Raw genomic sequence first — 24,826 nt, 5'->3', positions numbered from 1 at the left:
CAACCAAAGTCTTAATGTATTGCTGCCTTTATGGCCAAAAGCTTGGCAAGGTAAACAAGTGGCCCTTGTACCACATGAAATCCTTGCCTGTTTCTTTCTCATCTGAAAGTCTTGATGTTTCCATGTCTCCATCTCATTATCAATCAATTCATGCATTCATCCTGTCAAAACCTACTTCAAACCACAGTTTTTATCAGGCTGAAACAGTTGGGAGGGGAGTTTAAAAAAATGGGAACTGCATGGGGACAGAGAGCAGGACTGGGGGCAAGAGAAGAAAAAAATAGAGAGAGTGAGAGACAGATAGAGACAAATAGACGGGAGGTGGCATAATGAGTCCCAATGCTGGTGCTGCAGCAGCCGGGTGACCTCACCCCCACAGTTACCATGGCAACCCAGTCTGCCACCAGCCAAGAGCACTCAACTCTTTCTCTCTAATTCCTGCTTTCCCTTCAGCCAGAGAGAGAGGCCCTCCCAAGATGACTGAGAAAAATATGATATGCGCGAGGTCACAACTCTCCATGGCACACTTTTGTTGGCATCATTCGGATTTTTACGGCTCCAATTTTGCTGCTGAGTAAAAAATAAATCAGATGTTGCCTCTTTTTTGGAGAAAGAGGGTTTGTTTTTCTAAACATCTTTCTTTCAAAAACTAACCCCTTGAAAAAGCTTTAAAAATTAAGCAACGTAAGCTGTAAACTCAAAGCTGACTATATCACTTTCACACAAATGCTACTGACATTTCCAGGATATTTCAGGACCGCCTGCCCCCTAAAATTTCTGAATGAAGACTTTCACATTAAACCACCAATCGTGGGAGATTTTTTTCTGTCAGATGGGAAGGGGAGTCTCAGGAGGATGGGCATGACTTAAAAAAATTACCATGTGTAAGTCAAAGTGTAATTTTTCAGGCAGATCAAAGATGGCCATGATGGCAATTTTTGCCTCATCACCAATATTACATGCAACTAGATGTTTAAGTATAAACAGAAAAATGAAAAGAAACAAAAAGGCAAGCTGAAAAGAGTGTGAAGCAGTTTCGCTATGCACATAAAGTCTACAACAGTTTCACACAAGTCACAGGATATAAATGTTACAACCTTCGCCCAAAGGCTCAATGTGAATTTCCAGGATTATACTCTGCTGTATTAATACATGGGCTCACCCTGATTTCTTGCAGACATTTTACTAGGGGGCTTGACGAGAAAAAAAATAAGGAATTAAATGAAATTGAATGTTTGCGTTCCCCAAACAACTTGAGATCTTCATGAGATTAGTATATGAGACAGAAATGTATGTCTGTAAATCACTAAGTCCAGCAGATATGAAGTAACATCAGAACATTTAGCTGTGAGGTCAAAACAGTTAATGCCCTCTTAAAACAGGGTTTCTCATTAATCCACTATGTTCTATATTCTGCATCAGCTAGTTACAGCCCTTTATGGTGGATGTAAATAAATAAATGCTATATCATGTACTAGTGAGACTGAGCCACATATTAAAAAAACAACTTTATCTTATGCTTCTTGTTGTGCATCATTTAACACACTTTCCTCCATATTCTGCCTGATATATTTGATATTTTTGGGGACTACTTGAATTAAAAGTACATTTCAGTGGGTGTTAGTGCTCTTTGGCCTAACAAGTTTGTAAGCAATGATGCAGCATGGATGCAGTTAATATATGAGAGCTGTACATTCAAAACCAATATAAGTCATTTCTGTCCTCTGCCCACATCATTCATCAATTTCATCATCTCTCTCAAACTTCTCTGCCTCTCTGCAACTCATCTGATATCAAGATCTATATGCAAGCTAAAAAAATCAATGAAAAGCAACAAAAGTCCATTTACACCACTCTCACAAAAACAGATGGCTTATTTCCTAATTATGTTTGTCTGCTTACCCCAGAGAAATGGTTTAATCTTGTTCTGTCTAATAAAGTAAGAAGATTGGTAAGTATACGTACGATCAAAATTTATGACTGTGCAGTCAGCACTGGCAATAAAAAAATGTGGTGCAATTATCCAGCTGTTTAAATCTCGGCTCACTCACACTGCTGTCTTCATTCACAATTCTGCTAAAATCAAATATTAAACAGCTGTGGAGGTCAGAAGGCTGTTGCTGTCTGCTCAGGGTGAACAGTTTTGCTGCAGGGAAATCACCACTTGCCGTCATCTCACCCACCGACATACTATTAATAGCATCTGCTTTCCTTTCGTCACTCCTCAGCAGTGCAAGACGGGGGAAAGAGGGAGAGGGAAAAAGAGAGGGAGAGGGATGGGAAAGGAAGGGAGGAGGTGGACAAAGAGGAAAATAGATGGAAAAGCAGGTGAAGAGACAGAGGGATGACGTCCATCTCTTAATTTGGTCTTGAAGTTACACAGTGTACTGTTCGCTCACGTGTATGGTTGTGTGTATTCAGGGCTCTAATGAATCTCTAAATGATCAGTTCTATATTTAATATCTCAGTTTCTTGTACTATTATTTATTGCCTGAGGTCCTCTCATATGTTTTTTCAAAAACAAGTGTAAGATAACTCACCTTGAGGTCCCTGTGCACTATGTCATGCGAATGGATGTGACTGACACTCTCCAGGATCTGATTGATGCAGTGGCTGCAGGAGACAGAGAAGGAACAGATGAGAGACCGATCTGTCGGGCCAAAAACAGAAGACACTACACCAAATACTTGAGACAAAGTAAAATTTAGATCCTTATCACAGATCCTTTACATTCATTAGTGGTTTTATGACATTAAATAAAAAGAAATAAGTGCCTCTGCAAGATACCAAAGGATACTTTTAGCATAAGTGCCCACATTATGGACAAAAAGTCTAAAAACAATGGATTTTGAAGGTTGACAGGGCAGGGAGAGATTGAAAAGACAAAAAAATATGAAAACCCAGCAAAACAAAAAGAGTGAGGAAAAAAAACCTGCGGTGCACATGGTATCTTATCTTTAAAGTGAATGGATAATAACAAGCTAAGCTTCTTTACTACATGACTGAAAAAATATGGTATTGACCTCAACTAAAACAGTTTGTTCTGTAAACCAGGCCTTAAATGAGATACTATAGGTGCCTTTCAGGGAACATATTCTGAAAATGTACCCATTATCTCTGTATAAACAACATGCTCATGTCATTCACCTTCTTAATGTTGGGAGACTTTTTCCTATGCCTTCCAGTGTGGTTGTTTTATGCAGCTTTAAACACGTATTATTTCCTACAAATGGCAGAATAAAAGCCAATGCCTGTGACAGAGTACCTGTTTCAGCAGGTCTTGAGGGTGGCAGCATTTCTGTCTGGTCAAGGTCCCACTATAATCCACACTATGTAATTCGGGTCTAACCCAGTTGGCCTTAACATGCTGAAGCACAGTTGTCCTCCTCCCCAATCCCCAGGTGGTCACACTGATCATGATCCAACCTGAGGCCTGAGGCCTGAGGATGTTTACTCCTTTTACATCTGACATTAATTCATAAGACAAAATACACGTGGTTTTATGTCCTCATGAAGCATCCTTTACTTTACAAGAAGTGCAATCCAAGAATCAGCAAAATGGAGAACAACACAGAGAACACGAATGCAACTTGACTGACTTTGTGGCTGTCTTAGATTGTTTTAGCCTGATATGTCATTCTTATACTCCTAGATTTCTTATTTATGCAAATTATTGATTTTGAGTTATCCTTTAGATGCCATGTCCATGTTGTGTACTCATGCTTGTGCTTGTACTGTGCTGAAGTCCACCTCTTCCAACTGTGCAAGGACCACAGGAGTATAACATGCCTGAGCACAGTAAAGAACACTAAATCTAGTCAAACAAACTGGAGTTTGGGTTCAAACATGCTTGGGCATGGTGCAGACTGTCTAGTATGAGTGCATCCTTAGAGTGAATGCACCCAAAACTAAATACATGTCGGATCAGTAGCATTTTTGCTAGCGACCTGGTTAACAGTTACCTCATTTTGGTGATAAAAGTATGCCAAACTGTTGTTGGGTTCTGATGTTCATATTACTTACCTGTGCCACTTTCTAACCTCGTTTCATCACTGTTTCCCCCATTTTTTCCACATTTGAAAAAATGTTGCCTCTCTAAACCACTCTTTGTTGCTTTTAAATGCCTTTACACCTATGTAGCTGCCTGTGTCTGCTACTTTTTGCCCATTTTTTCCTCAGTAACCCATTACTGCCACTTTTCACCAATTTTTGCCACTTTTTGCCCATTTTGGCCCAATTTCTTTTTTCTTTGTTGCCATTTTTAACTGCTTTTCAACATTTTTCTGTCTATTTTGGACCATATTTTGCAATTCTTAACCATTTTTTCCCACTTTTATTCCATTCTGCTTCTTTAAATCCATTTTTACTTCCTTTAACCTATTTTTGCCACATTTCAGGCATTGCTGTGTTTTAACACCTTCTCACTACTTTTTGCCACCCATTTTTGGCACTTTTTTGCCTCTATAATCCATTGTTGCCACCTCATCCATTTTTGCCACTTTTTTACCGCTTTTCATAATTTTCATCAGCCCATTTCTAACCCTTTTGCCCATTTTGGCTTCTTTGAATTATTTTTTGCCAATGTCAACAAATTTTTGCCCCTCTGTTACCACTTTTCACATTTTTTTCAGCCAAATTTTGCCACAGTGTAACCAATTTTTGCAGATTTTCACCTATTTTCTTTTTTTTTTTTTTTACCTCCTTTCGCACTTATTTATTTTTGCCTTATAGTTATTTCAGTTCCTTCTACTTTCTTCTCTGGCATCCAGACGCTTGCTAACATGATGGCTAAGCTTTGAAGTCTGACATTACTTTCAAAGTGGTTTAGTCAATATGTTGATTCACATTTTTGTGATTTAAGAAAAGAGGTTTAAATTTTGAAAAAGGTTTAATTTTACAACAGTCTAAATCAAGAAAATTACTATAGTTTGTTTCTTTGATAAGAGTTGCTACTATTCAGGTTAAATATAAAATATGGCTATCACAGATGAACTCTACAATAGACCATAATTTTCCTCACCTCCAGGGTACCCCATTTGGCTGGGTTCCAGAAAGCTCCCCCCTTTATCCCCCCTCATGATACAATCTTGCTAAATAAAATATTACCTTTTTATTTTCAAATGGGATAAATAATTACAGCAATGCTTCTGTTTCCTTATCATGTGAGATTCTCCATATCGTAGCATTTCCTCTCCGGAGTATCTGACACAATCAAATTGATGGATGTCTTTATAACCCAGCTGGGAATATGGCGCAGCATTTGTGAAATGTCATTATGATGCCATTTGCTGTCGGTATATATTTTAGAAGAGGATAAGTGGTGTATGAAAGAGGAAAGTGTGGTGTATTTTTTGTGTGAATGAATGTGGGGAATAAAGTGGAGCAGGCAGGATGACTGTGTTGTTGAGGCTGTGAGGGTATCTTATGTAAGCTTGTCCTCGGTTACAAATCAGCAATTTTGCTGGTCTGATGCACACTCAAAATAACTACATTTCTTTTTAAACAGAACACAGTTTGACATTAGTGGAGGTGAAGTCAGGGTCAGCAGCAGGGGTGTTATTAAACTTTAAAAGAGTGGCATCCTCTCTCCGCATGAAAATTTACATTATCTGTTATTGCAGCTAATCTAAAGCCCATCAGAAGACATTTTTGGTAATCTTACTTTCTTGAGCATTTTAAACACTTTATCACTTTCATGCTACTAGTCTTTTACTCAAAGGTCACATATTTTACCTCTTTAAGACAAGCTTATATTGTTCTCAGCTGTCCCCAAAACATGCCTGTGACATTTGTTGCAGAAAAAACACTCCACTATTGGATTTTTGCATGTCTAAAATACCCTCTGTTCTAACCATGCTCAGAACGAGCTGTTTCTGTGTCTGTTGCCTTAAATGTTAATGAGCTGTCTGACTCCACCCTAGCTATACCCCTCTCAGGAAAAAGATGTGACTCAATAGCTGAGAGGAAGATCAGGAGAGGAGGACTGAACTTTACACCAAGACGGGAGGGCCAACCGTACCTAGGGACGTTGCTAACTCCCCACATCACATCATGAGGTGAAAATCTGAGAATGGCTTGTTCCAGCACACATTTTCTGAAAGTTGGAGAAGGTGGGGGTAGGTTTTTCTGATTCTTGGGGGATTGTCGACAGGCCAGGGGCACATATTTTTGTTAGAAAAGCCTGAAAAAGTGTATTTTGCATAATATGTGACCTTCAATCTCTCCTTTTTTTGCTTTCTTTTTTTTCTTTAGAATATACAAAAAAACTCTTCTGAGTATTCTGTGCAGTCTATAAAGATCAATATCAAATAGTTGGAAATCTGTTTATTTGATTATGTAGAGCTGGCTTATATAACTGTTTCTGATGTTTCAGCCATAAAGTTACTAAGTCCAACATGTCTCCACAAAATCTGCTTTAGTCTGCACTGGTGACAGTTCTGTGATGCAGTGCAGCTGCTACTTCAGAAGAAAGTCAAAATATGAGGTTTAAAAACATTTTACAGCTTTGTTATTATTTATTAATGAAAATAAATTTAAAAGCCCCCTGTGAAATATTTAAAAAATAAAGTGTTCACAAAAAACAGCCTCAGAAATGAAACTGGGAGAAACCACTAGCACTGCTTCTGCTGTGAAAGCACTGAGTACATTAACGGAGATTCACATGGCATGCTTTCAAAAAACAACTTAACTGGTCTGGCAGCCTGAGGGTCTATTTAGTGGCTTTTACAGACATTCTTTGAAGGAAAATTGAAAAAGCACATACATTCATCAGTTTTCATGTTCTCATGTTTGCATGACAATATAATGTACCTGGCATCGGCCTCACTGTAATACTCTCTAGCAACAATGTCCTCAAACAGCTCTCCTCCAGTGACACTGCAGACAGAGACAGAGAAAATCAACAACTGATATCCTCAAAAATAAAAGAAAATATAAGCAACCAACAACATAACATTATCCGTCATATTCTCTGGTTATTTCTATAGTCTTAATATTCTCTCAAGTTACTGCTACAGTTGAAGATTTTTGAGTGAGGATGTACATTTTAAGATGATGTTAGAGTAAAAACAGAGCTCTGAATGCAACTTGATTCATGTAAATATGTAGTTCTGTGCATCTAGTTGTTGGTCTGATCCTCAATCATATAGCTTAGTCAAGTATCAGGGACAATGGGCTGATCCATAGGGCTAATCCTTAAGGCTGATATAAACAGCTTAGTTTCTATGCTGTTCTGTGTTGATGGCAAACTTAAACGTGTGCTACATCACTGTTTTCAGTGTACTGATAGGTTTGTGTATTTCTAGGGGTAGCCAATATAGTAAGAAGGAGCCAACAACAAAAGCCAAGTATTTGGAAGGATTTTATGCTTGTTACTCCAAGAACTTTATGACTTCAAGCAGTTTCTGCAAAGCTAATGTGTCAACTGATGAAAAATCCTATTGCAACTTGACTTCATACATGCAGATTTGTGATCAAATTAAAATGACCCTATTTGGAGTGCTGGAAAAATGGTCATCCTAACTAAAAAGGAGCACCTCACCCTCTCATCTGTTTACAGGGAAGTTATCTATGGGGGACATAGAGCTGTTAAAGATGCAAAAAAGGATTTTTTTAAACAACAAGAAGTGATGCTTCTAGCCAGCACGCTTTTACTCAGACCTTTAAGACTGTTCAGTTAGGATTCAGTTCCCATGAAGGGATACACATGTCTAATTTTGATTTTCTACTATAAATAAAGCTGTTTGTCCAGTAGTGAAATATCCCTCCAAAAAAAGCCATAACATCTATGATAGGATATCACCTTGTGTGCAAGTCAATGCCAGAATTTCACACCGTAACAAAATAGTCTGTTGTTACTCAACTGTGTAATGTTAGTTGAAGCTGGCCAAAGTTAGCAATCACTTTTTAACAGTTTCATGGATATTTATATGAAGGTAAAGTCCCAACCAATTCACAAGAATATGTATTTGAATCAGTACTGGGAAGGAAAGGGGAGTAAAACATTACAATTGACCTGAAAAAATGGGTATAAATCATTCAAATGATACTGCACTTAACACCTCTGTTTGGTATTACTAAATTAGGGCTAAATCACAGAGCTTACTTTAAACTGTTTAAACACCTGTGAAAAAATGAGTCATGATCTCGTGATACTAAACAATTTTTCCTGGGGCTGAAGTCCTGGCTGACCCGTGACCTTCATGTGTTTGTGTTTGTGTAGGCTAATGTGGTTCACTTACAGGTCAAAGACGAGGTAATGGAAGCCTTCCTCTGAGATGCTGTCGTGGAGTCGTACTAGAGGGAAATAAACAAAGAAAGAAAGTTTGATAAGAAATCAATGATGCAAAAGCTTTTTGATAATGTAAGCAAATCATTATATGAAAGCCTACAAAAATCATTGCAAGGATCCCATAATGCTCAATTCCTAATATGTACTTTTATTCTAGTATTCAACTATAGTATCACTGGATGATCAAAAGTTTTAAAAACTGTTTTTATATCAGACTGGCACAATAAATAACCCCAAAACTCCTCTAACTAAATCAAGATGCTTCAGCTGTTTTGTGAATTGAAGTCTGACTTTGCTCAAAAATTGCAAATGTAAAAACTTTTCTTTTTACATTTGCAAATCCATACCCAGGGTTTATCAATAGGCTTGAAAGAGTTCCTCAACCACGTTCAACTGTGTGATTTCATTGGCTGTAGATGCAGACTTTTAATGCAGAGCTATGTGTAGAAACAGCACATTTACGGGTATGGATTATAAACTAGTTAGAAGATGCAAGCAATGTTTGAGGGGTAATAAAGTGGGGTAACTAATAAAGCTGGGACACAGGAACTTCACAGCTAAAACGCACACTTGACACACACTTGTTTCTTTATCCCAAGTAATACTGTCATTGTGATGTTGAAAAAAGTTATTGTGCAAAGCACATTTTAATCATGCAGGCCTATCCTATGAGCTTTGAGCAATGTTTGTTGTGAAACAACAACAATAGAGCTAGTCTTCCAGTTAACAAAGTATTAGAACCACCACTAGATAATAAAAAAGTTTTCTTTAAATATGTCGCACATTATTAAGTGTAACAAACAAATTAAGTTGAAGTAATACAAGTTCTACTAAGAAAACAAGGTTTCCTGCAGCTGAGGTTTCCCTGCCTATCTTTAATGATCCACTCGAGGGCTCCACATGAGGTTTTACAATAGCCACCCGACTTTCTGGCAACCAGTAATCAGCTCTTGCATGATTCAGCTGACAGAATGTGTGCCATATTTTAATCTTTCATAATTAATTTGATAGTTTTAATTCCTTTTTAGGATTTCTCTCTGTTAAGGGAAGCACAAAGGCAGGCAGGGAACAGAGTTATTGCCAGCAGGGACAATTTAAGCCAACAGCTCTTGTTTTCAAACATAGAAGGCCACAACACTGGCCACTCACATTGAGATTAAAAACCTGCTCATGTGAAGGAAGGTGAAGAGGTTTGAGTGCTAAAATTAGGTTGGAAAGGTTATGATATTACTCTTTTCTTGCTTTAGATGATTTGCATTTGTAGAGAAAGAAAACTTGACAAGCTCTCCCGTGAGAATGGGATAAGAAAAAGAGCAGCTGAGGGAGAACAGAAAAGAAGAAAAAGCAATAAATAAGCAGAAATCAAGTGGGACGAGGAAGAAAAAGAGAGTCCAGTGAAACCATTCTTGTTATGTTGTTATCATGCTGTACATGTGTTGCAGTGTTTGTGTGTGAGTAGATGTGGGTGTATAGATTACATTGGGCAGCATACAACAACATGATTAAGAAGTCCTGCCACAGAAACACTTAGCCATTTCCTTCCTTTCTTAAGACACAACTGCTTATTGTGTGGGTGTGTGCACACACAAAGTGTGATGAATTTCTCTTTTAAAATGTGATGAAACTCTGGTGATAGAGACTATCAAAGACAGTTGTTTTAAAGGCAAGGAAGTTTAAAGTCTGACACATGTCTGTTCCTAAAATTTAACAGAGGACAACACATTGTATTTGTTTACAATTTACTGAATTAGCACCATACATAACGAGGAATAAGTATCTGTATCTTTTGATATAGTGGAAAAAATATCACCGTGCTCAGAAAAGTTAAAGTGATGATTATTCAGGTTCTGGACTTAAAATAAGCATCTTTGCCATGATTTGTTAGCATGTGAATGCACAAATGTCCACATCAGACACCAGAGATAATGATATCCTAAAAAATGTCAGTACCACTGAAGCTAAAAATATGCGCTATGTTTGTGTGCTCATATTTCACATAGTTCTGACTCAGAGAAGGAGTATTGAAATTATGATGCAAATTTTAGTAATCAGGCGCTAACTGACTCTACCAGCTGTGTGTCACAGCCTCTCCTGTTACTAGGGATGGGAAGAAAAAAAAACATACAGCATAGTATCGCAATATTTTCTTTGGTGATCTATCGTATCGTCTCGTCCACCAAGTATGGATTTTTTAAAAATTAATTGCTAATATGAACTGAAGTCTATCATAATGGAAAAATAAAATCAATTGTTTGGACAATTGTTTGTCCGGTGAGGACAGCAGAGGTGACGCTCATACAGCAGGAGAAAGTTAGCACAACAAACATGGCAGCATCCGGGGATGCAAGCAGGGCACGAAATAGATGGACATGACACATGAGGTTTGCAAGAGGTGCTAAATGAAAATAAAATACTGCAGAAATCTGACAAACATGAGGGCAAGACTAATGCTACATCAGCTAAACAGCTGAATAAAATAGTATAGATTGCAATATATCGCAATATATGGTATCGCAATACTCACTGTATTGCGAAATGTTTCAAATCGCAACAATATTGAATTGTGACCCAAGTATCATGATAATATCATATCGCTGGGCCACTAGTGATTCCCACCCCTACCTGTTACTGATGACCGTGGGGGTGAACAGTCCAACAAATATCCTGTAGTTTATACTGCAGCAGCAACAAATCATTGAGTTGTTGTTTAGAGGAAAAGTAAAGTTTAGGAATTCCTGGTACCTTAACAAAAATCATAGTTTCTGTAGTCAGTGACAGTAAATGCAGTTTCTTTGGGTTGTAAAACAGTTGAAGATGCCATTTTTGGCTTTTTGAAACAGATATTGTTGTTATGTTTGTTTTCTTGGTCATGCAACAAACAAGCAACCCACCATGCAACTTAATCATGTAGAGTTTGGTCTAAGAATGGGACTAATTACATAAAAAGGTAGTATTGTCAGTCACACTGTGAATGCCATGCTTTTGTTTTTGTTGTTTGTTTGGTGTTGTTGTTTTTGCTTTTTTGCTCTGGGCAAGAATGTAAACACTGTTTGATTTGTGAACTTATTGCATTAATTTTAGAAATGTATATAATTGTAAATATTGGGTATAGGGTATGTTAAAAAAAGCATTAAAAAGAATTAATAAAAGGTACTATTGTGAGTTGCATGTAAAAGCAGCCATTTGTGTAATGGTAGCCAATGAGCCTCCTTTCTTATGAAGACATTTGTTCTACAACCCACTTACAAAATGTTTAAGCAGTTTCTGATATCGGCTAATGTTTTCTTATCTGTGATTTGTCTGTCATTAAGAACAAAATCAAAAATCACTCCATAGCACTCTTGTGCACAGCTAAGTGTCATTATGCGGGGAAATGATCAGTGTTGCACTTTTCACTCAAAATTGCTGAATTGTGAAAGTCACAACAATTAAAAAATATATTTAGTTTATTTTTAATTAATTTAGCACATTAATATTATTGAATAATGTGCACAAATCCATGACTTAACATGTAATGTTTGATCTCAACACCAAAATATTCAATTATGAATAGAAATTAAGCCCATTAGGAGTTCTTTCATTAAATACTGCTTTAAAACAATAAAATCTAGCTTCACTGTAAGTTTATTCATTCATTTGTTTATTTGTAAAGTACGGAAGAGTATTAGGGCCACTGAAAAAAAAATATTTGAGACAAATTTTTTTTTTCACTTGTAGGAAAAAAGTCAGAATTCTGAGATTTAAGTCAGAATTCTGAGATTAAAGTCAGAATTCTGACTTTAATCTCAGAATTCTGAAAAAAAAAATTGAGACTTTTTTTTCATTTGAAGAATAAAGTCAGAATTCTGACTTTCTTTCTCAGAATTCTGACTTTAATCTCAGAATTCTGACTTTAATCTCAGAATTCTGACTTTTTTCTCAAAATTCGGACTTTAATCTCAGAATTCTGAATTTAATCTCAGAATTCTGACTTTTTTCTCAGAATTCTGACTTTAATCTCAGAATTCTGACTTTAATCTCAGAATTCTGACTTTTTTCTCAAAATTCTGACTTTAATCTCAGAATTCTGACTTTAATCTCAGAATTCTGACTTTTTTCTCAGAATTCTGACTTTAATCTCAGAATTCTGACTTTTTTCTCACAAGTGAAAAAAAATTTTCGTCTCTCATTTTTTTTTTCTTTTAGTGGCCCCAATACTCTTCTGTAGTAAAGGGACCATGTACAATAAAAACATAAATGTTTCCATTTGAGGCATTGTACCAGAGTTAGCTTAGAGCTAATTTACATCTTCAATCCCTTGGCAGGCCACAATTAAATAAATAAACATATTGCTACTTCTCTTCTTTTCTTACTACTGTGTGTTCTGCGTGTTTGCTCACAGCCCTGCAGTCTCATGCTTGGGCTTGAAAGGGGTATTTCTCAGTTCTTGTAAGAAAAGATGTGCACATGGCTTTTGTTAATTTAAGATCACAGGTATGAACGATTCAGTAATTTAAGAACATGTCATGAATCCAACGTTGGTATCGCTTAAAACTTTAAGGGCAAATTTATGAAAAATGTTTGGAAGATAATGGTGAATGAGGCTCAATACCCTTACTTTTAACCTTCATTATTCTTATCATACTAATCAAAATACAGCCAAAACATTTGAATAAAAAAATTTATGCATCTAAAATCATCCCAGATCCCTAATTAATCCTCAGAAGTTTTTCCATATCATCTGTTTCCATGTGTCCATGACACAAAGGGATTAAAATGGAACCACTTTGTGCAAAAAGTGGGCTATTTAAAAGTTATTTGCAAAAACTTGTGTCATTCAGAATAAAGTACTTGACAGCAAAAATATTTAGGGTTAAGCTTCTGATAAGTATTTTCAGTTATTTTGGATTGTGGCAGCACTTACAGACAAAACAGTTCTTATATCATTGCTGATCCTGACCTGTACATAAGTTTTGTTTTGTGCTCAGGATTACATCCTTGTCACACGAAATCTAAGTGAACACTGTTTTGGCAGTGTCTGCTCCTTAACCTGCAAAAAATCCTCAACAGATCTTTATTTTGCTTTCATATGAAGCAAACATACCATTAATGTGATTACACACACACTGAGCAAATTAATTTGTAAACATCTGCTTTTTGAAAAACGTGTGTGCTGTGACTGAAACTTCTTAATTCTAAGCATCCTTTCCTCCTGATGTTCTGAATTAATGAAGCTATTTGTCTGCTGGCTTTCAATAATGACTCACCTATGTTTGGATGTTTGAGCAGACGACAGATTCTTGCCTCCCGCTCCAGTTTCTGGTGATCTAAGAGAGGGAAAGAACACAGAGAGAAATAGTAAGGACACAATGTCAGTACCATAAAAAAACAATTAAGATACTTTACTTTTTCAAATATTAGGTTACAGTGACTTAAAAAAACAGGAAAATAGCACTTCTTAGAAAGCCAGCAGGCAGATGGACCCAGAAGAAAATAAAGCTGGGATAAATGTAAAACAGAGACAGCAACAAGAGCAGCATCATGTTCTTGAAATCTACTCTAAAGTTTGTGTTTTATTAGCACTTCTGCACTGCTGCACTTAAAAAAAGTGTCTTCAACTTAACTCTTCAACTGATATAGTAAAAATTTTAGTCTTCTTAAGCAGGAAATAATACCACAAATTAAGCGCTAAATATTTTTTCTTTAACTGTGCCACTGTCAGACAAACAAAACTGAAAAACAAACAAAAAGCTCTCTCTCCTCCTCTGCGCACGTCAGTATTTTTTTCTCTAAAGCTGACACTTTGTGACCAACATCAAGTGGAGATGAAGTGAGGGGACAGCAGGGGCAGGATGTCAAAAAGGTAAAGCACAGCGTGAGCCAGATAAGCTGTGAGGGCCAAAATAGTGGCTGTCAACTTGTCTGACCTTACACAAGTGGACAGACAGCAATATACTGTACACAAACACACCCCACACTCAAAAAACAACCTCTGGCACAAGCTTTTTGCACTTAGTGAAATTAGTCTTGTGGGTCTGGCCTTAATATAATCAGTGTCCAGTTAATGATTCTAATGGCAAGGGAGGATTTCCGCGTGTATGTGAGAGAAAGAGCGAGAGCACAGCTGCATGTTCACACAGCAGACTGGTTGTGGCACACAAAGCAGACAGACAAAGTCGATGATCTCTCCTGGGTGTCAGAGGTGAAGTTCAGACTGGATTCTCCTGCCACTCACCAGCTGCTGGTCTCAGAGGACAGATGGGTTGCTTACGTGAGAGAGTAACGCCTGTGTGTCTTTTTTTTAGTGAGTGTGTGTGCGTGACTGTGTGTGTCTATGTGACAGCAAGGGAAGGTCACTGGACATCCCTAATCCCCTGTTCCAGCCAAAGTTTCTTGTGGTGTCATGGTGTCTAGATAACAGCTTGTACAGCAACAAGCCATGGTTTTAAATGTGAAGTAATCTGATTGCTATCTCCTGTAATGGATTAACAGTTCAGGCTTTGAAATGCTGGAATTAAGTGGAAAATTCCTTAAGTTGACGAGTTGATGATGCTTGTTAAATCCAATTCCATAAATTGTTTTTTCTGGTGTCAGAGAAGATTGAGACTACCATAAAACTAATAATATTTTTTTTTGTTTTTAGGCAGTGTCATGGATCTTAGATCGCACATTTACATAGTAACATACTGACACATACAGTAGCGTGTACTCCAATGCACCAGTAAAACCACTCACAGTGTAAACACATTTGCATTTACAATGGAGACAAGAAAACACAAAGTATTCGCTTTAGGTTTTGTACATGGGTGAAAGAGAAAAGAGCTCAAGACCCAAAACTGAATTTTCCATTTTATTTCTATTGTGCATCATCAATAATAAGGAGCAATAACATTTTTGGCTGGCACAAGCTAGAAAATGTATCAAATTGATAAATAGGCTAAACCGAGAACCAGAATCCAGATTTCCTTTATTTTCACTGTACCATGGAAGGAACTATGAAAAGTCTAACAGCATCCCTCTGTGTATTAAAGGAACAATATAAATAGGTTTTACAAAATATCAAGTAATATCAAAATATGATACAGTATAAATGATCATAGCCTACAATACACCTAGTAAGTGAGCAGGTAGGAAAAAAATGAGACATCAGACATCAATAAACTCCTGCTCAGTTCAAACATCTGTAAGCTCACGTGTAGTTGACTTTCATTGGCACGTGATAGTGTAATCATTCATCGTCATTCACTGCTTTCAGCACTAGCATTTGGTAAAAAGTACAAGAATTTAAATAATTGGCAAACTTCAAAAAATATTTAGAAAGTAACTTGAAATTCGCCACATCATAAGATTGGTACTTCTCACAGTTTCTCGGTTTTAAATATCCAAATCAATTCAAACTCTAAACATCTATCCACCTTATTCATTGGGGGTCTACTGTAGCTATGAATGTTGGAGAAAATTCCAATGAAGTAATGTCAAAAGCATGATTCTATAGCTTACTAAAGTGACTTGGTGCCAGCAGCAGTTGTTTTGAAAGGAAAAAGTCTTCCATTAAGTAAGTACTGCTCATCTTTTTTATCAAACATCCAGCTAAATGTTATTATAAGCTGAAAGTTATACAGCATGTTATATTTTCTAAAAGGCCCCAGTTTTGGTACCTGTTGTTCTGCATGTGGTACTAATAACTAGAAATTGTTAAATATGTCTTAAACAACATTTTTAAACATGCTGTTTACTGTCTGAATGCATTAGAGATATGACTCTTTTCTCCAAAGAGTTGAAGAGCTGACCAAGTGAATCATGGACAACAACATAGTTCCCTTAAAGAGGGACTAGTTGGTAAAATAAAAAATTCAGAAATCCACAAACTTTCTTTACTTTTCTTTATTTTGTCCTCTCCTGTAGAAGGCAGAGGAATGATATTATCATCTAGAGTCAGGTGTAATAGATGATGATTAGATAAATATCCAAATTGCTCTAATAATCAGGTTAAGCATCTCGATATCATTAAAAATCTCTGTCTGACAGAAGGCACTGGAAGTTGTACCCACATTTAAAATGAAGTATCATGGGGCTATGAATAAGATGGATTCATTCTTAAAGGGATACTTCAACATTTTGGCAAATTTGCCCACTGCCACAATTCCTATAGTCTTCGTAAAAGGTTCGTTACCTTTAGTTGTCGGTGCAAGTTATTTTTAGATCAGCTATGCCGAGTTCAGAGCTGCTGTGCCAACTCAATGTAAGTAGACGGTATTTCTGGCTTTCCCTCATCAAACTCATCAAATACACAATCCAACAACTCCAAAACGCTCTCGTGGACAAGTTGTGACCTGCACATTCACCAGGCTATGAAATAATCATGGAACATTACGAGATGGAGAAGTTTTAAAACTAAATGCAAAGCCGGAACTACACTCCAGACATGGCTGCTGCACTGTCACTCCGCCCAGTGGTTTACTCAAGAAATAGTTCAGAGTATTTGCTTCATGTGCCGTAATGTTACATAATTATACGTTATTATTTCATAGCATGGTGAATGTGCAGGTCACAACTTGTCCACGTGTGCGTTTTGGAGTTGCTGCATTGTGTATTTGATGAGTTTGATGAGGGAAAGCCAGAATACCGTCTGCTTACATTGAGTTGGCACAGCAGCTCCGAACTCGGCAGCACCGATCTAGAAACAGCTTGCACTGACAACTAAAGGTAATGAACCTATTACTTAGACTATAGGGATTATGGCAATGGGCGAATTTGCCAAAATGTTGAAGTATCCCTTTAAAGCTTGTGAAAGAGACACTAAGGAAACAACCTCCATCAGTGACTTCTCTTAACCTACTGATCAAAAGCTGAAACCTAAATGCACATGCACTTACAGATATGTCAACTACACGTGTCTGATGTCTGCAGCCAGGTTCTCTTGAAAAAAACTTGTAATATGAAAATTGTAAGCCTGACAATAAAGCCAGATGTCCCACTTACATCATCCATGCTATCAAGCAAGCTACAGCAAATGTGCAAAGATAATTTTTTTTTAATGCAAAATGCTACACATCTGCCAATTTTGTGGATAAAACAATCAACATATATATTATAAATTGAAAAGTAATTGGTTAATTAATTAGACAAAAAAATCTTTGGTTGCAGCACTTGTTATCATGAATCAGGACACACACAGCTACAAAGCTCAAACACTGTACTTTGACGAAACTTTGTTGCAGAAGTTATGGTCAAAACAAGAAACCTTATACTAAAAGGAAACTAATCAAGTTTGATGTAATGGATGAACACTGAAGCTAACAGGGTTGAGGTAACACAGAGGTTAGAAAAAAGCGTCCCAGCTGACTGGAAAAACACTCACAGGAAAAGTGAATAGAAAACACTTCCTTCCTTCATAGCAAACACTAAGGGGGCATTAAGAGGCAGTGGAAAATCAATTTCACAACTACCTTGTTGACATGTTTGTGTGTACAGATCAGTTATGACTAACTTCACTTGTGTTTCATAAGTGTCTGCTATAGTGAGGTATCTTAGAGTCTAAAGCCCATCAGTTATTTGCCCTTCATAATAATTCCTAGAGTTATTTATTTGTAGTATGATTTGTAGTATGACATTACAAAATTACCTCAATTATTGTCAAAATGGTGAATCTGCTGATTGTGAGCAGCTTTGTCTGCAAGACAGCTTGAAGTTGAGGCAAAGAGGGGAAAGGGTGATTAGTTCTTTGAATGATTTGTCAAAATATTAATATGCCAGTCAAGAGTAAATCATGCTATTTACTGATGGAAATGCCAAGTATTTCTTGTTTTTTTAAGATGCTAAGATTTGATGTGCTTCTTTCTTTATTTCAAATAGTTGATTCATTCTTTCAGATTTTGACTCTTGACTCAACAACTCTAAGACATAGTCTCAGACACTGAACACTCCTGACGGATACCGGTATTTACTTTTTGGACATTACATTGATATATAAAAAGGAAAAAAAAGGAACGTCCTCAAGTTTTAAAAGCTACAGAGACATAGAAAGGAGTAAAACATTTCTTGAAAAAACAACATTCATCTAAGACACCTGTAGGATAACTTTTTCCTCATTAAACTATTGATTAATACACTTATTATTTCATGTCAGCATTTACAATGAAAGTCAAATTTGAGGCCTGACTAAGGCTAACGTCACTTGTTAGTAAGGTTGGTTAGGTTATGTTTTGTAAAATCAATTCTTACAAAATCCAGTGTCTTCACAACCAAAACAGTCATAGAGGAATACAAACTGGGAAGACTAAAAGAACAACCCACTGAAATCTCTGTCCCGTAGGACAGAGCCACTCAGCTTTCATCCTGCATGACTCTGTTTACATTGTTTACAAAAATGTACATGTAGGTCTATCCTGTTTGGTTCAGTATGCATGCTTTAGTTTTAAAGCTCACACATTACCACACACGGACACACAAACACACATAAGATTTAATCTGACCCGTGTGTTCAGAGGATGTGAAATCAAAGCATTTTTTCAGAAATTCCTTAGCCTTCCTCTCATAGCCATATCAGGCTATTTTGGCTGCTTGTATTCTTAGAGGTTGGATCTGTGAGCTAAAATGGGACTACTTTTCTATGCTGGCCTGAGATGACTGCTGTATTATGCCTGTGAAAGCAGACAGTCTTGACAGCTGGATGCTTAGAAACACAAGAAACTGACTGAGGGGTTTAAGTGAAGAGATGAAAGAATAAATACAGAATTTAAAAGGACATGGTGTAAGAAATGAGTAACAACGTACATCTACTCCAGATTAAAAGAGACTCGTCAGTTATCAAATACACTTGGTAACTGTACAGGCTCTTCAAGGACCAGTAGAGGATAATAACAGGTGAGATGAGATCTAAAGGCTGATTCATGGTGCAACTTCAAGCTGTGATATTTACGCCCATGTGACATTTCACCTTTACTATCAAGGTTGCAGAGGTATAATGGGGGCACAAAGTGATCCACCCTCTGTGCCGGCTTCAGCAGTAGTAACACAGGCATTAGGCAAGAGGAGATAAGTGGAGCCAGAGTGAAGCACAGAACTGTGTGTGTATGTCTGACGGAGTGCGTCTATGGAGCTCCCACTGTGTTTTACTCCCGCACACTCCCACAATGCAGTAACACACTGTAAATTAACAGATGGGGTTATCAGATATCATGACATTTAGGATTCAATTTGAATATCCTAAGGCACACTGATGATGGATCGTCGTCATAGTACTGTTGCAGAAATCAAGCATAGAGTTAGTTCAGGCAAGCCACAGAGTCGAAAACCGCCACATATTTGAGATCAGCTGATCTCACACAAGCCCTCATCAGCTGACAACCAGCTGAAGTGCACTAAGCATGCTTTAGGCCCATGCTGCCATATTTAAACTGCTCTAACCTAGCTATGCTTTGCTGCTCCCTCTGAAAGCTGCTTTTGCAACCCTCCTCCACCCCAGCTCCTCTTTTATTATTTATCTGACTCAATCAATGTCTCCTTGTTGTCATTGATGCGAGCTCTAATCTGAATTTCTTGCTGCTTCTCACCCTGGCTCAGGCTTTCCTATTAGGCAGAGGAAGAACAGGAACGGGTGCTGTTCCTGCTCGCTGCTCTCCACATCAGCTTGAGAAAGATGGACATACAGACGGACTGATGACAAGCCGAAAACATAATGCCTTTAAACTTTACCGTGTCTGAGGAAGAGAGTGTGAGACAAAGCATGAGTTTTAATACTGCATTAAGAAAGCAGTTATAATCAAAACAATTCTCTACATTAACAAACTATTCATCCATACCTGTTTCTTCAGTAATTTAAAACTGTTTATCTTCCGGGGGGGGGGGGACACCTGTCCTAACAAAGATTGGTTCCTATTCAGAAACTAACACTCATTGGCTCCTGCATAGCCATTCACTTAAAAAGTAACTATCTGGGAAAAAGTTGCTTGATTACTCTGTTCCTGTGTTTGTACCTCTCAAACAGAAAACACAAATGTTACTTCAATGAAATGGACACAAAATGTAATGAAGAGCATGGATACCACTTTTTAAAGTACTTAGATTTTGGTAGTCACTGATACCAAGAATGAATATGAATATTTATAATGCCTTTTCAGTTCTTGAAATTATTTTCAAAGTTCGTTTAAATCTTGATCAAACATCACTTAACCCTCCTCTTGTTACTTTAGTCTTTCGTTGTTTGCAATGTGCTCTTATTTTGAAATCCTTATTTATGTTAACATATCATTGAATTAAGACACGGCTAAGTACACTGCCTGTAATGTTTTATGAATACAAGTGCTTTGGCTTGGTATTGGCCAGAAACCCAATGCTTGTATCAGTATTTGTGCATCCAGACTTTTTTGGGACATTTGATATATTGTTGACAAATCTGATATTAAAATGTATCATAATATTGCTGTATTGTCATATTATTGTAATATGGGCCACATATCATGTATAGTATCATATCACGATTAATTCTTTGGTTTCGGTCACCATTGTTGCATGGCAAGTTGCAAAAAGAATTTTTTTTTTGTAGCTCTTCTGTTTACTTATAGTATTAGAAAGATACTGAACCACTGCTTCACCAATTCAAACTACACACACAAAAACACACACCTCTTTTACAGCTTTCCAAAGAGATGCTATATCATGTCTACTCTGAAGAGAACAACACACAGCACTTAGCCCAATTGGACTGAGTGATGACTGATAGCATGGCACATCATCATATTCATTTATCCACCCAGCCTTCCCCTTATTACTATCTCATCTGGATGTTCTGAGCAGACAGAGTAGTGGATGGATGAATGGTCGGATGGATGGATAGATGGCTTCTTTCAGGCCACATACACTGTTTAAAAAATGATCCATTCCCCCTCCCCGTGTACATCAATTAACTGCAGCCAGCAGGGAAAGAGACAGACGATACATTACAATAAATGTCAACGAAGCAAGCACAGGGAGGAGAGACTGAAAACAGCCAAAAACACTTTGGTAAACTCTGCTTTCTGTTTCAGTGGCTGTTTGCTTTTCTGTAGCGTTGTTGCCTTGCATTGTCCGCTGAATTTGTTTTTGATATATGTAACTGATGACGCACAACTTCTATTGAACCAAATTTGCTCCAAACGTTATTTCTTCCCCCACACAAGTCTGGTCATACCAGTAGTTTAAAATGTTAAACATTTTATGACCCAAAAACAGTGCACTACCAGGTTTTACTAGTAACAAAACATTTGTTCTCAGGGTGCATGTCACAGGTTCGACCGACTGTGTCAAGATTATAACTGTCACTAACACGTCTTTAAATAGTCAGCGTGTCAGTCTGCAGTGCCGTCAAAGCCCCCACTCCTCGAGCCCTGCCAGAAACAGAGCAGAGTCAACAAAAGAGTCTGGGTTGCCATGTTCTGTTCTTCATCTACTGACTGAAGCTGACCTGGCAACCTGCACCCTAAGCAGAGCGCCATATTAACATGATGAGAAGCTGATTAGACACAACCAGCGCACACGCAACAGCTTTTAAAGAACTTTTATTATGAGGACAATCCTGCATACCGAGCTGCTTTTTGTTAGTCATCCAGAACTTTCTTTATGACACCACCATCATAATACAATGGTCCATACTGTGTCCATGTCAATGCAACACTGGGGATTGTGAGATGTGTCATTCACAGAAAACGTTATTTAAAATATATCTAAAATTAAATCTGCATAGCCTATGATGCAAAATTATATAAAAATCAAATATTTTAACTTAAAAGGTCTTACTAACTCACGACTCAGGGGTCACCTCAGGGGTTGACCGATACTAGTTTTTCAGGGTCGATACCAATTATTAGTAGTTCATAAGGCTGATAACTGATCTTGAGGATGTACTTACTGTAGCAAAAGCAAAATTACATATCAAAAGAGAAGGAAAATAAACAATAAATCCCTAGCTCTATCAGCATTAAAGATGGCAATAAGCAACACAGTAGAAACAGGTCAACAGGAGATGCTATACACTTACTATGTCAGTGGCACCCAGGATTAGCTGTTGATTGGCTAGTCCTTGTGTGACATTTAGACAATCTGATTGTTTTGTATACAGGACATTTGGTGCAACTATGGAGAGTGATTATAAAACCAGAGAGGTAGAGACACTTTGCAGTGGAACCAAAGCAGCACACTTTTTCACTAATTAAATTTATTGATTATTGGTATTATTGGATTATTGATTCAGTCATTAGGTCTACTAGACGCTAGCATTAAATTTAAATAAAACTCTGGCTACTGGTATCTGTCCAGGCCACATTATTTGCTGATGGCCAGTGTGTGTGTCAACGGGGCTGCTTATAGCAATGTTAAAACAATGCATCGGTGCATACCTAAGTACCTAATTACAACCTTCTGAAAATTATCTGAACAAGACTGATGGAGATGTTCACATTTAAAATGCATGTTCTACCCCTTAAAACTCTGTTGCATATCAAATGAGGCAAGTCCAAGAACACTTCTGTGTTTATCTACATGTCAAATAGAAAAAAAACCTGTCCCCTGTAATAATACATTACTGTGATTAATAACAGTAATCCCATCAAATATTTGTGATAATTATTTTGTTGGTAATCCTGTAGCCCTAGTCTGATTTGTTTGACAAATAAATCTCTGTAAAACTTCAACAAGCTTTCACAAACGTGGACAAAACTGTTGGTATGCTTCCACCAAAGAAAAAACAAACCCACAATGGTCACTTGAATGAACGAAACTGACAAAAGTAATAATCAATAAAAATTTACTGAAAATAAGAAAATTAAAATCAGACAATGCTTCTGAACTGTGGTTCAACAGAATCATTAAAAAAATCTAATAAATGAAACTTGCCTGAACAAAAATCATGGTACCCTTGACTTAATATTTTGAAGCAATCTCTGCAATCTAGCAATTTCTGTAACTCTCAAAGAGACTTCTGCACCTGTCGAAAGGTATTTTGGACCACTTCTCTTGAGCAAACTGCAGATAAATGAAAATCAACTTGTTAATATTCCCACGGGTAGTAAAGATAGCACTAACCACTAGTATTTCAAGAGTACATACTGAAACTAACAAACAGACCAGTCGTACATTGTGTGTGTACATATGTGCATGGAGATGAGGTGTCATTTACCAATGCTGTAGGATTAGACGGACATCTGTGGCCCGCTGTGCTACTTAATAGCTTAACACAGCGAAATGTCAAACACCTAATCTTCAGACCCTTGTACTTCATCTGTGTGAGTGTGCATGAAGGGTTGATTGATGTGAGTGGATTTTCACGGCAAAAAATTTGAGCCAAACGTGATCAATACTTAGGCTGCTCAGGTTAAAATCATGAGTACATTGGTCAGACTTTAATTTTGAAAAGACATGATTCAGGTTTCATGTTTTTCAAAATGCACTCACAAGTGTACTACACTGCATCTGTGTGCACTTAGGTGGCTGAAGTGAGCTGTTGTTGTTCCACACATTGTTTTCTCTTAAGTAAAGCCATTTGATAAATGACTGATTTCATCTGAAGCCTGAAGGGACATTACAGTCAACGATATGAAAACTGTACTGTGAGCACAACTAAAAGGCTGGCTTTCAGCATTGTTTTCTCCTGCACACACAGACATACACATTTATTACACTGACCACTTTTGGATGCTCTGATTTCATTCTCAGAAACAAATGTATATCACAAAACTGGGTGTATCCCTGCCCAGAACCTCAGTCTTCTTCTACTCGAAAAAAAAAAAAAAAAAAAAAAAAAGCTAAAATCTTGTTTATGTAGATCAAATACTCCCAACATAACTTTATTATTCATCTTTATATAATCACACTGACCTGACTTTTAAGAGTTCATAGGAGTTTTTTATCAATAGGTCCATTTTTGTGGAAGGATGATGAGATTTACCAATGATATCAAGGTGTGGCAATGACTATGAGTCAAGCGCATGAGACAGTAAGGAGTCAAGACGTGATAATGTGAGGGGGGTCTGAATACTTTCTGAATGTACTGTATATCAAAAAAAAATGACATGATGTTGATGCATTTGTGCTAAACTCAAATATGAAGCAAGAGTTGATGTCTATCCTAAGCTAAAGATAGCCAAAAACCTTTCAAAATGTACGTGTTAAGACAATGGAAAATAGAAAGCCTTTATATTTTGTGCTACAATCAGCAAAAAAATTGCACTACCTGAGTGCCTGAGTGAGGGTCAAACACTTATTTAAATTCAACAAGAAAAAATCTTTATTTTTCCTTAAATCGTCTGTCAGATCAGTTAAATAAATGTTCTCATCTATCTTGATGAAAGCACAACTTATCATTTTATCATTCAAAATATGACATAGTAGTAACAGTACATATGGAGGTTGGAGGCTGTATATAGCTTTCCTCCTAATTTTGTAATGCTCTGATTTTCATCTGAAGGTGTTTTGATGCCAAGTCAGGCATATCAAGAATTTTACATAGTAACTAATGCCTCAGATCATGTTTTTTCAGATTAAGATCTTATATAACCTTGCAAAGCAGATGGATATGCCTGT

At 37.2% G+C, this 24,826-nt stretch overlaps 1 protein-coding gene across 18 annotated transcripts in view; it reads right to left on the bottom strand.

Annotated features, from left to right (window-relative positions):
* camk2g2 (calcium/calmodulin-dependent protein kinase (CaM kinase) II gamma 2) overlaps positions 1-24,826 on the bottom strand; it is a 95,169-nt gene that overhangs the window by 37,485 nt on the left and 32,858 nt on the right. For all 18 annotated transcript variants that reach the window (XM_041789168.1, XM_041789169.1, XM_041789155.1 and 15 more), the window contains exons 3-6: positions 13,537-13,596; positions 8,241-8,295; positions 6,811-6,876; positions 2,541-2,613 (exon numbers count right to left, since the gene is read on the bottom strand). In XM_041789168.1, coding sequence (XP_041645102.1) covers positions 2,541-2,613; positions 6,811-6,876; positions 8,241-8,295; positions 13,537-13,596 — 254 coding nt within the window. The remainder of the gene's footprint in view (positions 1-2,540; positions 2,614-6,810; positions 6,877-8,240; positions 8,296-13,536; positions 13,597-24,826) is intronic.

The sequence above is a fragment of the Cheilinus undulatus genome, linkage group 6 (assembly GCF_018320785.1).
Source record: "Cheilinus undulatus linkage group 6, ASM1832078v1, whole genome shotgun sequence".
NCBI lineage: Eukaryota > Metazoa > Chordata > Actinopteri > Labriformes > Labridae > Cheilinus > Cheilinus undulatus.
The sequence above is the reverse complement of the archived record's forward strand: the minus strand, read 5'-3'. Positions and strand labels throughout refer to the sequence as shown.